Source organism: Mixophyes fleayi, chromosome 5, assembly GCF_038048845.1.
Source record: "Mixophyes fleayi isolate aMixFle1 chromosome 5, aMixFle1.hap1, whole genome shotgun sequence".
Taxonomy (NCBI): Eukaryota; Metazoa; Chordata; class Amphibia; order Anura; family Limnodynastidae; genus Mixophyes; species Mixophyes fleayi.
This window is the reverse complement of record NC_134406.1, coordinates 195,177,051-195,192,366: the sequence shown is the minus strand read 5'-3', so window position 1 is coordinate 195,192,366 and position 15,316 is coordinate 195,177,051. Positions and strand designations below refer to the sequence as shown.

Below are 15,316 nucleotides of genomic sequence, written 5' to 3'. Positions count from 1 at the left end.
GGTAATCTAGACCTGGTATTTAAGTATACATTTAAAAAAAAAATAAAAAATTAGTGACCACTTGTGTTGAGGGAGCATGTCTGTACAAGGTATTTCTCACAGCTTTTAGCTGGGATAAATGGTTTATTTGACTTTAAAGGTAGCTAACTATAGCTGTAAAAACTGACCTGAATTCATAAGTCTTATTTCTCTGAGATTATGCCTGTTCAAGCTCCTCACTCACACATACAAGGCCCTTGCCAACTCCACTGCACCCTATATCTCCTCCCTCCTCTCTATTCATGCTCCATCCCGCCCTCTCCGATCGGCCAATGACCTTCGCCTCTCTTCCCCCCTGATCACCTCCTCCCACGCGCGTATCCAAGACTTTGCCCGCCCTGCCCCCTTCCACTGGAACAAGCTCCCTCCCTCCATCAGAACTTCCCCTAATCTGTCCAGTTTCAAACGGTGTTTAAAAACCCACCTTTTTCTTAAAGCCTTCCAGTCTCCCACTTAACTTCCTACCTTTTCTTCTGACTCTTCCCCTTCATTCCCCTTCCCCTATCCTTATCCTCCGCTCCTCCGTCTCTCCCTCTCTCCCCTGTGTCTCTGTCAGTCTACCCCTCCCCTTAGATTGTACGCTCCTTTGAGCAGGGCTTTCTCTCCTCCTGTCTTCACCACTTTTAACTCTGCTCGCCAGCTACCCTGTCTTCCTCCTCGACCCTCTTCCCCCATCCCCTCTTGCTCCCTCCTCTTCCCCCTGGGGGTCTCCCTCTCATCCGTGCCCTCCCTCCTAGGTGCCGTTGTTGGCTGACCTTCCCCTCCCCCGCCCCTCTAGCTGTGCCTTGAGCTCACTGAGTTACTGTGATTATTGTTTACTGTTCTGTGCTGTCTCACCTCGTATTGTAATCTCGTTTGTCCCTGTATGGCGCCGCAGACACCTAGTGGCGCCCTTTAAATAAAAATTTATAATAATAATAATATAGATTCGCTAAGGGCTTAGCATATGAAGATGGTGGTGGTTAAGGGATTAAAATATTTTTCTCCTATGGTTGGAGTCAAATATAGTGATTACTCAATGCTGGTTAGCTACAGGAAAAGCACCTCACTCTGCACCACATTTTAAAATGACATCTCGTGCTACAAATTTTTAAGTAAACTGCAAGGGATGGAGATTACGCATTTAAGGAGGTATTCACTATTTAGCAGGTGGCTGCAGAAGTTTTCTCCCTGTAAAACATTTTGAGAGGTGGAGTAGATCATGCTTCAGCCTGTACTTTTAATGGGAGACCTTTTCCATTAACCAGGCACAATTTATATGGAAAAATGGTTTTCTACAGTTAATCAGGGACAAACAAAATGTGTAATGCGTGCCGGATTGGCAAATTATTTTCTTTTGCTGTGAAACCCCTTGACCTTGCGATTAATAAAGCTAACTACTAGATTATTGTACTAAATTTGATGTGCTGAAATTCTGGGCCTTATTTAAGAAGCACAAAATAGCTGAGGCATAGTACATATATTAAAGGTGCCTTGCTTCAATTTGCATAAATCAGCTTAGCTTGCTGTCAAAGTACACATAGGTTTAAACCAGGGGTGTCCAACCTTTTAGCTTCCCTGGGCCACATTGGAAGACGACGAGTTGGTGTGGGCCGCACATAAAATACACTAACACTAGCTGATCATCCAAAAAAACATAGAAAACATAGTTAACATATTAAACTTACTTGGAAATGAAGTTAGTAAGAGTTCGGAAACCTGTTGCAGAATCATGATTAAAGCAGTAGTCCCATTACCAGCTGCAATTTAACTTCCCTGCATCTGCCCCTTAGTGGGGTTCGGGGAATTAAATGCCAAAAACTTTTTTTTCTCTCTTTCTGCACCCATGAATCATTTTTTTTATTGACCAGTTTGAAACGGTCACCGATATAGGTAGCATCAGGAGGACTAATAGAAATCTTCAGAGATTTAAAGATAGGGTGGCGGGAAAAATGGCTCATGGAGCAGCCTCCGATGAGGGTAACAGTGGGTGATATTTTCACCCTACTCAGCACTGCACATTTAAAATATTAAAAATACAATTATCTCTTAATATTTATATTAGATACATACAGAGAACACAGCTAGTTCATAATTGCATGGTGCAGAAAGGCCAAATTCAGAGTAACAACAATAAGATACTGGATAATCTTTCACTGCTGCTGATAGTTCGCGCGGGTGACTCCTCTGTGCTGCGCTACGCAATGGCTGTCGGGTGTGATGACGTCACCCCCGACATTCACTGCGAGCGCCACACGGAGGAGGAGACCAGGGAGGGAGCCGGAGCGCCAGCTGACGTGACCGCAAGGTAAGGTTTTTTTTGGGGGTTTTTTTTTCCAGCGCTGCCCCCTTGCCACAACTAAAACTCCTGCTGAGCCACATTTACAGGCATGCTGGGCCGCATGCGGCCCGCGGGCCGTGGGTTGGACAACCATGGTTTAAACAGTAAGAAGGTGGCACTTCGGCAGCAGAAACCTGTACCACTCGAGAGAGAATGCACACCTGTGAGCATAAGGTTGGAAAGTCCAGAAACAAGATATCTTTTAATAAAAGAAGTTTATTTTCAACACATATTTCTTGTCTATCATAGGCGAGTGTAAATATTACAGTGTTCCTTTTTTCTTGGGTTCATCTCTGTCACAAACATTTGCTATTCAGATGTACTACAGAATTTTAACTGTTACGTATCATGGCATTCAGGAACCTTTAATATGCATTTCTGGAGGTCTCCAAAAACTTTTTTCTTACATCTGTAAGGCTGTATAACTACTTTTTTTTTTTTTTTAAAGTATATTTTATTGACAATTTTATTTCAACAGCATACAGGTTAGACTGCAAAACAAATAATTTAATAAAAAAGTAAACTAACAAGAACATTGTTATAATGTTAAACATCAAATGAATTGAGGGTGGCAAAAAACAAGAAAGGAGGGGGGGGGAAGGGGGAGGGAAAACTCAGGCCGGCATCCTGTTGTTACCTAGATGTTTAGAAAATCCTTCTGAAATCGAGGTCATAATATCCTTTTTATCATTTAACTAAGACTTTGACTTTGATCGGTCCCTGGTTGATCTGTTCCATAGATAGCCAGCCAAGGTTACCAGGTATTTTGAAATTTAATGGGTTTATCATTTATTATACTAGTAATATGTTCACAACAATAAGTCTGCCATATTCTGCTTATGATTTCAGTTAAAGTGGGGGGTTCTGCTTTTTTCGAGTTTGCTGCCACTGCAGTTTTTGCTGCGTTAAGAATATGGCCCACAAGCGCAGCCGTTTGTTTACTAGTATCTGGGTCAGTTCTATGTAGGAGTGTATAAGAAGGGCAGGGGGGTAATTGTAGCTTAGTGACTCTGTGTATTAGATTATGAACTTTTTGCCAGAATCCCACCATCTTAGGGCATGACCACCATATGTGATGGAAGGAGCCCTCTTGCCCACAGTTCCTCCAACATAAGTTAGAGGAATCGGGATAAATGGCTTTTAGGCGAGTGGGGACCAAATACCACTTATACAACAATTTATAAGCGTTCTCCTTGGTTTTCACACATATAGAGCTCTTGGCGACACGTGCTCTAATCCTAGCCCATTCCTCCACCTCCAATACCTCTCCAAGGTCTTCCTCCCACTTAAGCTCATACCGATCCTTGTCAGGTTGACGAAATGCCACCAGGATGCTGTAAAATGTCGAGATTAAGCCAGTAGGGAGTGATTTTCTTACGCAGAAGGTTTCTAAGGGTGTAAGATAGTAAATGGTGTTAAGTGCTGGAATTGAATGATACAGGTGTCTTAGCTGTAGGTATTAGTAAAATCGGTTATGTGGCATACCGTGACGACGTTGGAGGTCCGCAAACTCAGGAAAGATACTTAAGCGGGCTACGTCTCTCAAAAACCTGAATCCATATGAAGACCAGAGCTGATAAAAGGATTGTTGTTGTCCAGGGGGGAAATCAGGGTTATTCCATAATGGAAACATAATTTCATGGTGCGTTACCAAGTGGAATGTTCGGGTACAGTAGTCCCATATCTGGAGTGAGAAATGGGTGGTAGGTGGAAGTGAAGAGAGGGGCGGTCGGTGTTTGATCGAGATCCATAAAAGGGTATAAGGCGAGAGAATATGCATAAGGTTAGCCTCTATGTCAACCCATAACCTTGTGCCAAGAGGAGAATGGAACAGGACTAGTTGAGTTAGGTGTGCTGCGATGTAGTACTTAGAAATATTTGGGAGGCCCACCCCCCCTCCGAGGTTCGACGATAAAGCACGCGGGCTTGTACGCGAGGCCGTTTCCCAATAAGATATCTTTTAGAGAAGCAAGATTATTGAAATTTAGAAAAGATTTTTTTTTCTTGTATGGAGAGACGCATGGCCATTTCCACTCTGCAGGAGTACTTGATTTTTGCAGCAGCTTTGAGTTCAGGAGGAAAAAAACTAGTTCTGGAGGAGGAAGAAATTATTTCTCTTCAGGAGCTAGGTCAACATTTGAGCCCACCTTGATGCAGAAGAAATGATAGTATTAAAAAAAAAAGTCTTACGTTTGCACGCACAAAGAAAATTATTACATTTGGCACTTTCGTTGATGTACAAAGTCTATCCAGAAATTAACTTTAAAACTTTTTTGCTGATAAACATGCGATTCCATCTTCTCTATCAAAAGAATCCAAGGGGTAAATTTACTAAGAATCGTGTTTGATGGTGGTTTTAAACCGCTACACATCGTCAGCGGCTTAGTGTTCCAAACTAGTGTTCTAGTGTTCCAATACATTGGAGGACGTATTAGCTATTCATACCTTCCTGATACGGAAGCTATATTCACCTTAAGCTGTGGCTACAACATTCGGTTATTGGATGCTGTATCTCATTTAGACAGGACGGACTTTGATCACATGATCGGCCCGGAGAGGAGTGAAATATCATCTGACACCCTCTGTATACTACACAAATGGACTACAGGGCGGCCATTGGGTTTGGATTAACTTTCTCAAACGTGAACTTCCTGGTGTTCACCCCCTTGTAGCAGAACAGTGACATTTCCCTAAAAATTTCAACAGAGGATTTATACGTGCCGACATCCGAGACAGCAGAAGGTATTGGCGAACTGTTGATGTACTTTCGTTTTTTGACATTACATATTCCTGATGATTACCATTACAAATGTCGTCTTTATTATGTAGAGGTCAATGAAATGATTGAGCGGGGCCATAGGGGTGCATGAACTTAACTTCAGCACCACATTCTTCCTCGTCTTTTGATGGTACCGATCCAAAAATACAATGACTGTCATAAACACATGCGATGTATGAATTTGTACTGATTTGTGACATTCACTGGTAATTGATTCTTCTGATCTGAGAAACTGACGTTTTTATCTGAACTGCGTCGCTTTGTTCCTATTGAATTGTTAGATACAGGGGTGAAGTGATGAAATCCTCTTGTACCACGTAGTGTTTTTGCCTTGGAAAAACGGTCTTGTATTATCTTTAATTTATAAGGCGTCACAAAAGGTCTGCAGCGTCGTACATGACATATACAGAAAACAGTAACTCAAGACACAACATGATACAGAAAGAACAGAAAATGAAGAACAAAAATATATACACACATACACAGGTAACATGGTAATGCAAATCAAATTATTTCTCGGACAATGAGTGAAAGTGATGGTAGAAATCAGCGAGAAATAGGCCAAAGCTTAAGAAAACAGGGCTATGGAAGCAGGCCAAGAGGTAGCTGCTTGCGTGTTTCACTCAGACATGCAATGATCACTGTCAAATACAAAAGGCAATGGGGGAATTAATTCCTGGACTCAAAGATATAATTACAGACCTCATTAAAGCCTCATCTCTGTCCTATTGTACGTAACTGAGTAAAAAATATTCCAAACGACCTGACGTTAGCTGATCTAGAGGAAGAACAAGAAGTAATAACACCAGACTAAGGGGAATCCCTGAATCAATTGCCACAAGATCTGTCCTTATGTCTCATCTTTTAAAGGGAATACTGACAGGAAAAAAATAGAAGCAATCACAGACTTTGTAAACCACAGGGCATTTCACCTGGGTTTACTTATACTTAATTATATTGCCTGAATCCATAATTATCACATTAAAGACTGCCTTCTAGTTTAACTTGAAATATTATTCCATGTATCATAAAAAAACAATGCCATTAATGAATAAGGCATTCCAAATTCTATTCACAAATGCCAGACAGTATCAGAAACTTACATAAAAGTTATAAGCAAACCACCAGATGACTGCCAATTTTTCAGCAAATTTCTCTGCTAAATATAGATTATAAACTATATGCAAAGGTCTACCTAACCGAATACATAAAGGCCCAGGCAACTGCAATCGCATGAAATATATTAGAGAGAATACTATCATCAAGACCATAACATTTCTCTATTTGCTTTTAATGACTTCAAACCCAGAAAACTCATTTTGTTGATTATAAATTAATTAGATAAGTTCAGAACATTTTCCCATATAAAAAAAAAATAGATTGAAGATCAAAACCATTAGCATCCCTTCAGCAGTTCAAATGAAGAAAAATACTCTTTCATGGGCAAACACTCATATATTTAGACGGTAAACTTCCTCTGGTGATGGAAACCTGTTCCATGTGAATTTTCTTCCTCTCGCTCTTTCAATTGAGGAAATATCCTTACCCCCTAATGTCCACCTAAAACTGGCACTCTACTATTCACAACAAGAAGTTATTTTATCTCCTTATTTCATCCTTGAGTTCCTAAGTGGCTTTAAGACTAACAATTGGTCTAGGGAAGACACCTTATATTGAAATTCTACACTTTATAGTTTGAAGAAGATGAATCTGAGGACTTGTTTGCCTCTATAAATGCTTTTAGCATTCCACTCAGTTTTGCTTAAGATATTTTTTGGTCGTTCTTTTCTGTATAATTACTTTTATGTACATACTCATGAGCACTCTTGTAACTGCTGTGCTAGAATATGCTAAACTTGGATGCTTTGCGTTATCAGCCTTGGTTCATTTGATATATTTGTATATATTATGAGCTTTTGTCCGTGTTTTCTAATGTTATTTTTGTTATGTTGTTTTATGACTATTACATGATTTATAGACTATGAAATAAAGTTCTCTCAGATAATATATTATAGTACACCCTTCATCATCATCATCACTATTTATTTTTATAGCGCCACTAATTCCGCAGCGCTGTACAGAGAACTCATTCACATCAGTCCCTGCCCCATAGGGGCTTAAAGTCTAAATTCCCTAACACACACAGACAGACACAAAGACTAGGATCAATTTGTTAGCAGCCAATTAACCTACCAGTATGTTTTTGGAGTGTGGGAGGAAACCGGACCACCCGGAGGTAACCCACGCAAACACAGGGAGAACATACAAACTCCACACAGATAAGGCCATGGTCGGGAATTGAACTCATGATCCTAGTGCTGTGAGGGAGAAGTGCTAACCACTTAGCCACCGTGCTGACCTCATTTAGTTGGATTTATAATTTATCAGGGTTGGCATTTTCCCTGTTTAAAATTAGCAGCAAGGTTGTGCTTTTGGATTACATCATCTTTTTTTTTTTTTATTTCTGCTGTGCATTGAATATCATCCCCCATTCACCTAGTAAACGTTCTTATAAGTGCATTGCCACCTGTTGTCTATAGCTGGTATTACGTCAGATCATTACATGTTGCAATTGTTGGTGTTTATAGTGCACTGCCATCTGTCGTATGTAGCCGATATTGCAGCAGTTCCTCACATGATACTTTATTTCATATAGTCCAAATTTGGGTCCCTTTTTCTTTCCTCAGCAATACTTATTTAACTTTTATCTTGAGGAAATGACCCTCAGGCATATCACTTTAAACAGTGTCTAGGGTCAAATGCATAGGACGCCTGGAGATGCCTATTGGTACCAGTTACTGCAGAACTACTCTTTTGAAAAGACGATGGGGGAGATTCAGTTGCTGGCAATGTACCGTAAAGATATTACTACGATTTCCGGCTGCGCACACTGCCAGCCATTATGGTAGGAATCTCCGCTCATTTTTCTGTGCACCTCGATGGGTTGCAAAGTGAAATGAGTAGAGATTCCTGCCATAACATAGGTGCGATGTGTCTCCGTGAATGTTCCGGAGACACATTGCACTGAGTTGAATCTCCCCTGAAGAATAGTAATATTTTCTTTTTTTATAGACCTTGGGTCGATATTCAAAAATGTGCAGTGAAAACATGTTTTGGTGAAATTACTGTGGGTGCTATCGGAACTGAACACGAGAGAAATCCTTTCAATTGGGGCAGTGTTCAGAGTATGAGACAACTTAAGTAAATTTATTGTTCCTACCTCCCAAGTGCTCCACCATTTTCAACGAGAATTCACCTCAGGATTATTTCCCTAGGTTTTATTTAATTGGTGGGGGACATTACATATATATTTTTTTTTAACTACACATGCTAATACCTTTTCGCAAATTAAAGAGGAGATGGAACCTTTTCAAGACAAAGTATTGGTGCTACATTCAGTTATATTTTTGTACCAGGTATGATTAGAGATAGATCCTTGCTCTTTTGCACCATATAACCAAATATAAGTATTACATTTTTGTACTGGGAGACCACGAATGGCAGGTTATAGCAGGAAGTCACACCTCTCAGTGCATTCTTATACTCAAGACTAATCTTAAAATCCTTTATTAGCGCTTCAGGACACCTACTACACAGGATTTAGGAGTGTTTTGGGCTTTTTAAGTGTAAGAGGTGTCAAGAATCAGATGTCTCAATGAGTCTCATGCCTCATGATTTAAAAGTATTGTTTTAAAATCCTGGCAGAAACAAGAGACTTAACATGCAAATGGCATGTGACCCAATGGTCGTGCTGTTTAAGGCTTTCACTCCCAATTTTGTTGGGAGAACATATGTTAGACATCTGGTCACCCATTTACTAAATGCTACCAAAGTCTCATACCGCTTAAATAAAGAACAAAATTACCTTCCATAACAAAGGAGTGGCAACTTAAAGTTGTCTCCACTATTGCAATGTATTTTTCTTTTTTTTTTTAGAAGATATGATGTGTGTTTCTTCTCTTTTTTTGAACACTTTCCATTTTGTGTATCATTGCCTCAAGGCATGTATGTGATCAGCAGCTGGCATGGAGTGCTAGTCCTTGTAGTACCTTTTCTGAGGATTTTGGTATTTTTCCTGGTAAAGTAGCTCTCAATCTAAAAATGCACAGATGCATGACCCAACATAGGGACTCTCATTGTTTAGAGTTTAGACCACTGTATTAGCAGAAGTGTGAAATGATGAGTGGCTAATATATTTAATTATGTGCAAAACTAAGACTTTTGCTAAACTAAGACACTGCATTTTATTTACAAATAGAAGGCAGTTTTATTTAGTCTTTATAACTGCCAGACAGCGGTGTGATTAAGGATTCTTGTGTGTGTGTTTCTTTTCTTGATAATCACTCACTTTGAGCACTTGCTGTTACTTATACTGTACATTTATTCAGAATCTACCATTTTGTACCAAGGACATAAATCTTTTGGTGACATTGTAAATGGTATTGAAGGGAAAGTATGCCTTTGTGTAGATGATACAAAGATATGCACCAGGGTAGACACACCAGGAGGGGTAAAAGTAATGATTGATAATCTAGGTAGACTAGAAGAATGATCAAAAGAGTGGCAACTACTATTTAATGCCAAGAAATGCTAATTCATGCACTTGGGTCTCAAAAACCCAAAGGCTAAATATAGTATTATCAGCACGATAATAGAAACTACTGAGGAGGAAATGGATCTAGGAGTGACTATATCAGGTGACTTAAAGGCGGGTAAGCAATGTAACAAAGCAATGAGAAAGGCAAGTCAGATGCTTGGTTTCCTAGGGAGAGGAAGAAATCAGTAGCAGAAAAAAAGTAATAATGCCACTATAGAAGTAATTTGTACAGCCTCATCTAGAATACTGTGTTAAATTCTGGAGGCCGTATCTGCAGAAGAATGTAAATATAATAGAGACTGTACAAAGAATGGCAACTAAAATAGTACATGGCCTATTGCACAAAACTTATCCGGAAAGACTAAAAGATCTTAATATGCATGGTGTAGAGCAGAGAAAGTAAAGGGGTTTCTATCATTTTAGACATAATAGAAACTTTCAAATATATCAAGGGTTTTAACAAGGTACAGGAGGGAAACATTCTTCAAATAAGAGAAATATTAGAACATAAGGACATGCACTGAAACTGGAGGAAACATTTTTGAAGATTTTATGCAAATTCATTATTTTAACTTAAAATTGACATAGTCTGAGAGATCTACCCGAGTGTGGTCCTACTCACCGAACATCGCCTGCTTGCAGATCCACTCATCTGGGCCTGAGTGCCAGAGGACTGCACTCCTCCGCTTCCTGCCCCAGGGTTGCTGCTCATTTGCGGGCTAGGCGGCCGCATCACTGGATGGTAGTTGTAGGACTGGTGATCAAGGAATTCTGGGGGCTCAGAGTCCGGTCTTGGACAACCCCTGTCTGTGATTGAGCCCACTAAACATGTTAGGGCTCTCCCCAGCCAAACCAGCACATTTTCAGCCAGAAGACTCTGCATCAATGGAAGTGCTGTCGTCCTACTTGCTCCCTACATCGGGTGAAACGAACTTTGGCTGTCGCTCACTCATCTAGCGGTACTGCCAGTGTCGGACTGGCCCACAGGACTACCGGAAAAATCACCGGTAGGCCCCTCTGCCTTACGGCCACACCCCCTTCTAGAAGTGGGCGGAGCCCATTCAGCTCACATGTTCGGTATCCCTGCTGCCCTCCCCGGCGTCCCTGCTGCTGTGTGTACAGAGTTCATCTCGTCTGCTTGTTATAAACCTTTGTAATCATTCTCACTGCCGACCTGGTGTGGAGAGTTCCCCAATCACCATCCTGATATCACCCGTGTTACACGCAGTACGTGTGCCCAGATCCTGCCAGCGTGTTAGACAAAGGAGCGTGTGCCTGCTGGGAGACCAGGTCCATGGATTCTTGTCAGATATTTCCAGATAAGGTTTTACCACAGGGAACAGTTCCCCCTACGCACATCAGACTTCTTGTCAGTAAGTGTGTTACACACAAACTGTCTGAGCGTGAGCGGAATAATAAAGGGAATACTCGTAGAATATTTAACTTAAACCAGGAATTAATGTATGGCTGCTGAACATACGTATCCTGTCATCCAGCCGGCAGCCACGTTCTGGATCAAAGGGGGGGGGGTCAGCTCACCTGGTGATCGGCGTCCCCCCTGCTACAGGGGCTTGTAGTTTCACAACACCTGGAGTGCCACAGGTTAGCCAAGCCTGGTTTACTGGAACAATCCCAATTTTTGGTGACTGTTCTACCCAATCTAAGGGGCAGGTCAAGACTGTGTACTCTATATACACACTGCATTCTTTATATACTACACTATGGTACTAGCTGTCCTTCGTGAGCTGACCACTCCCCCTCCAGTGTCTGGTCCCGCCTCTATGATGGCCGGCCACACCCCCACTGGTGGGCCCCTAGCATTGCAGTCCCCCGGTGGGCCCTTCATGCCCCAGTCCGACACTGGGTACTGCCAAGCTGCACACCTATCACAGCATCTTCAATCTACTGACACACCCGTGCCAGCATTGCTGGAATTACCTCCGCAAAGAGAGTTTCAGACATCAAGAACTCGAGGCTAGTAAAAAAACATCTTTTTTTATTGCCTGCTCTTTTATTATGAGTGCTGTTGGGCCTGACTTGTATAGCCTTGACCGGCATCTATTCAAGAGGCACACACTAATACTCGGATCTTTCCTCTTGTGGTTATGTTGGGGTATTAAACCTTCTACTTGATCCTTTATTGCAGCTAAAGTGTACTCTTGAACTAGCCCTATTATTTGATTGCCAACCAAGTCACACAAAAAATACACCCTGTTTTTGACTCTGCTAGTGTTCTTGCCTCAGGCATAGCACACTGATGCACTACACTTCAAACTGCACCCTCTCAAGGTGGGGCGAGACTTGCATAACTCTGTTACTTATATTATCCATTGGCTATACCCTGCTTCAGTTTCCCAACTGCTGCATATCACACTTTACACCGACCACGATTAGGACGCTCAAGTCCCTGCACAATTTGTCCACTCATCCCCATTTCTCTCACACAAGGGGCAAAAGGTTTGCCAATTGATAGTTCTACGGCTGAATTCAAGAAAGGTGCCGCCTCCGATATCATGCATCACTTCCGCTCACATGGGCCCCCCATTGCTATCACTTTCCTCATGGTAGCAGGACGCTATTCCGTCATCCTTCCCAAACTCCTTGCACTAAGGAGAACATTCTTGCCTTCACTTCCCTCCTCACTGATTTCAAAAGTTGAGTCTCAAATTGAAATGGCGGTCTCTTCTATCAAGGCGGACATATCGTCCCTCTCTCCTCATAATACAAAGCTTGATTCTTGTCAATAACACTTCCACAGATTCCAACAGGAGATGATTAAAGACCTGTTATATTTCAATGACGAACTGTAGGAACTTAAAAACAAGAATGAGGACTTGGAGAATCGTGAGCAGCACAACAATGTGCGCATCCACAACATACCAAAATCTGTTCTCCAGAACAACTTTGAAATCTACCTCCAGGGTCCATTTTCAGCTTTGTCTCGTAAATTAGAATGAAGAGCCCTCATTTAGGTCGAAGGGACAAGGTCTAATTGCCCACCAGGAACATTCACCTCTGGGTACACTCCATGAAATTTGCCCCAAAATGCATTAGACCCTTCCAAATCACCGAAGTCATCAATCCTGTGGTATTTAGTCTAAAACTACCAGACTTTCTTCAGATTTCCAATGTGTTCCACATCTGACTGCTAAAACCGCTCCTCGTCAATAGGTACTCCACCGAGTACACGCCACTGTCACCAGTTACATAAAATAAAAATGTGGGGCCTGATTCATTAAGGTAGTTAAGCAACAAATTGAGTAAGTTTTCTTAAGTTTTCTGGGCAAAACGATGTTGCAAAGCAAGGGGTGCAAATGAGTTTTTTTTATTTTGCACATAAGTTAAATACTGACTGTTTTTCATGTAGCACACAAATACTTGACGGCTTATTTGTACACTGAAATTTAAAGTTGATCTAGGAAAAAAAAGCCAGTATTTAACTTAGATGCAAAATAAATCGCTAATTAGCACCCCTTGCATCGTAACATGGTTTTGTCCAGGAGAAATCTTTCCTTAATGAATCGGGCCCGTGTAAATTAGTTTCTACAGAACTTTACAGACCAGTTCCCTATTTTTCAAAAAATATTGACAAAACCTTTGAAAACAGCTTATGCATTGTGGAGTCCAAATTATATAACTATTTGCAGTGCATGTTATGCATATTTTCAATCCCTTCCTTTCTTATTTAAATCTGGATAGGGCCTGAGACTCCCATGTTTTTCTCTACAAATAAAAAGGTCTCCTGCAGCAGACCAAAAAGGTCTAATAAAACCCTATTTGATAATATCCATCCTTGGTTCAGACTTAGGTTTAGAAACAGCACACATTTTTGAGGGCAAATTACTTGGAAGAAAAATCGGAAAGCACATTCATAGGATCTGTGAAAGGAACGTGTTTCTGCAGACTTAATAAAACACATCAGCATAGCAAATGTACTATTTAAAGTTTAAGATTAGGGTTTAATAGGCACTTTGTAGATATGCTTTATATATTTGTCCCATAGAGAGCCATGAGGATATGGTGTATACCTTATGCTGTCACAAACACATCAAGGAAAATTGATTGGTTATATCAATATGCAGCCAAATCGTGTACCAGAACAGCCATCTGATATTAGACAAATTTAGATGCATAGTAAACGTTGAACACACCCATCATAAGATGTGGTTCTTGTAATAGGAAATAATCTGGCCATAGCCCTGTAAAACCTCTTAAATTTAACCGGAATGTTGCACCCAATTTATTCTATGTGATAAAATGAATCTGTGTAAGCGAGTGTACCTGCCCCAAAATATTAGGGTACGTATAAAACATATTATTTAAAAAAAAAAAAAAATGCAAGATAACCACTACTGTTCCTTCAGAAAAGTGGGAAATGCAGAAACATACTTTTTGGTTCACTAGAGAAATTACCTGTTGTAATGTCAGACTATTCAGAAACCTTTCTGTGATCAAAAATAATCAGACTACATATACTTTTGACAATTGACAATCCTTTTTCTCTTAGAGCTAGATATGCTCATATGCACTCAGTTTCCCCCAGGAATTCTGCAGAGCCGTTGGTGTTTCCAAATCAGGAGTCAGATCAAAGGCATTCACATTTTGGACATGTTTACTCATACTTGTGTGCTTTGTGATCACAAAAGTTAATAAAAATAATGATGATGATACTGATAACCATAACAGCAGAAGAGTTGGCACTTTATAATACTGCTTGGAACCTTAGCATATATTGTGGTTGATTTCTTGGGGAGCCAGCAAGCTTTGTGAGTTTAAAATAAATCTTTAATACACTTATAATACATATTGCTATTAATCATATTTATATTAGATATATGTAAATGATTTGGTTGGTGCCATTTGAAAAAGGCTGGGTAAATACCTACCTAAATAATGATTATTACAATGCTTTTTACCTTTTTAATTTTGTTTTTCAGACATTTGTTATTTCTTTATAATCACATTGTGGCATCACCAGTACCAGAACAGCTCAATCAGATATTGGTGGTTACGCCAGTAAGTTGTCATTTATTCGTTTATTGTTAATTAGAATTGATCAATATTTTTACTTTACAAGGACATTTGTATTTTTACTAACAAATTATTTCCAATAATACATCATTTTAATAGATTAAAAATGTTTTGTTATTCATTTATGATTAGATCACTTCATATTTGTAGTCGCTTCCCACTCCACTTTGAGAGTGGATGTTTTCGTTGTAAACTAAATGTAAACAGGAGTAAACAATAAAGACTGGTGTACTGAAGAAAGCCATCTCTACTGATATATTCTGTACCCTGATTGGGTCACTCCTTATCAAATCAACACAGGGTTTCAAGCTTCTTCAGATTGTAATGAAATTTGGTATAATAAATGCTGCCATAGTTGCAAAGAAAACCCTCAAATCTTAGGCAGTTCTGTACACTGATTTTGAAGTTATATGCCTTCAAAGCTTCAATTTTTTACTGAAAAATTTGCTTTAACATTTTTTAAATTGCTTTTGTATCTCACCTAATTGGGTTAGAGAGTTGGGTAAGATCTCATTTTAAAACTCTTTTTATGGACTTTAATATGGTTTAT

At 40.1% G+C, this 15,316-nt stretch overlaps 1 protein-coding gene across 2 annotated transcripts in view; it reads left to right on the top strand.

Moving 5' to 3' along the window:
* Window positions 1-15,316, top strand: part of C5H18orf63 (chromosome 5 C18orf63 homolog) — a 98,171-nt gene that overhangs the window by 22,938 nt on the left and 59,917 nt on the right. For both annotated transcript variants that reach the window (XM_075211340.1, XM_075211341.1), the window contains one exon: window positions 14,673-14,751. In XM_075211340.1, the coding sequence (XP_075067441.1) occupies window positions 14,673-14,751 (79 nt within the window). The remainder of the gene's footprint in view (window positions 1-14,672; window positions 14,752-15,316) is intronic.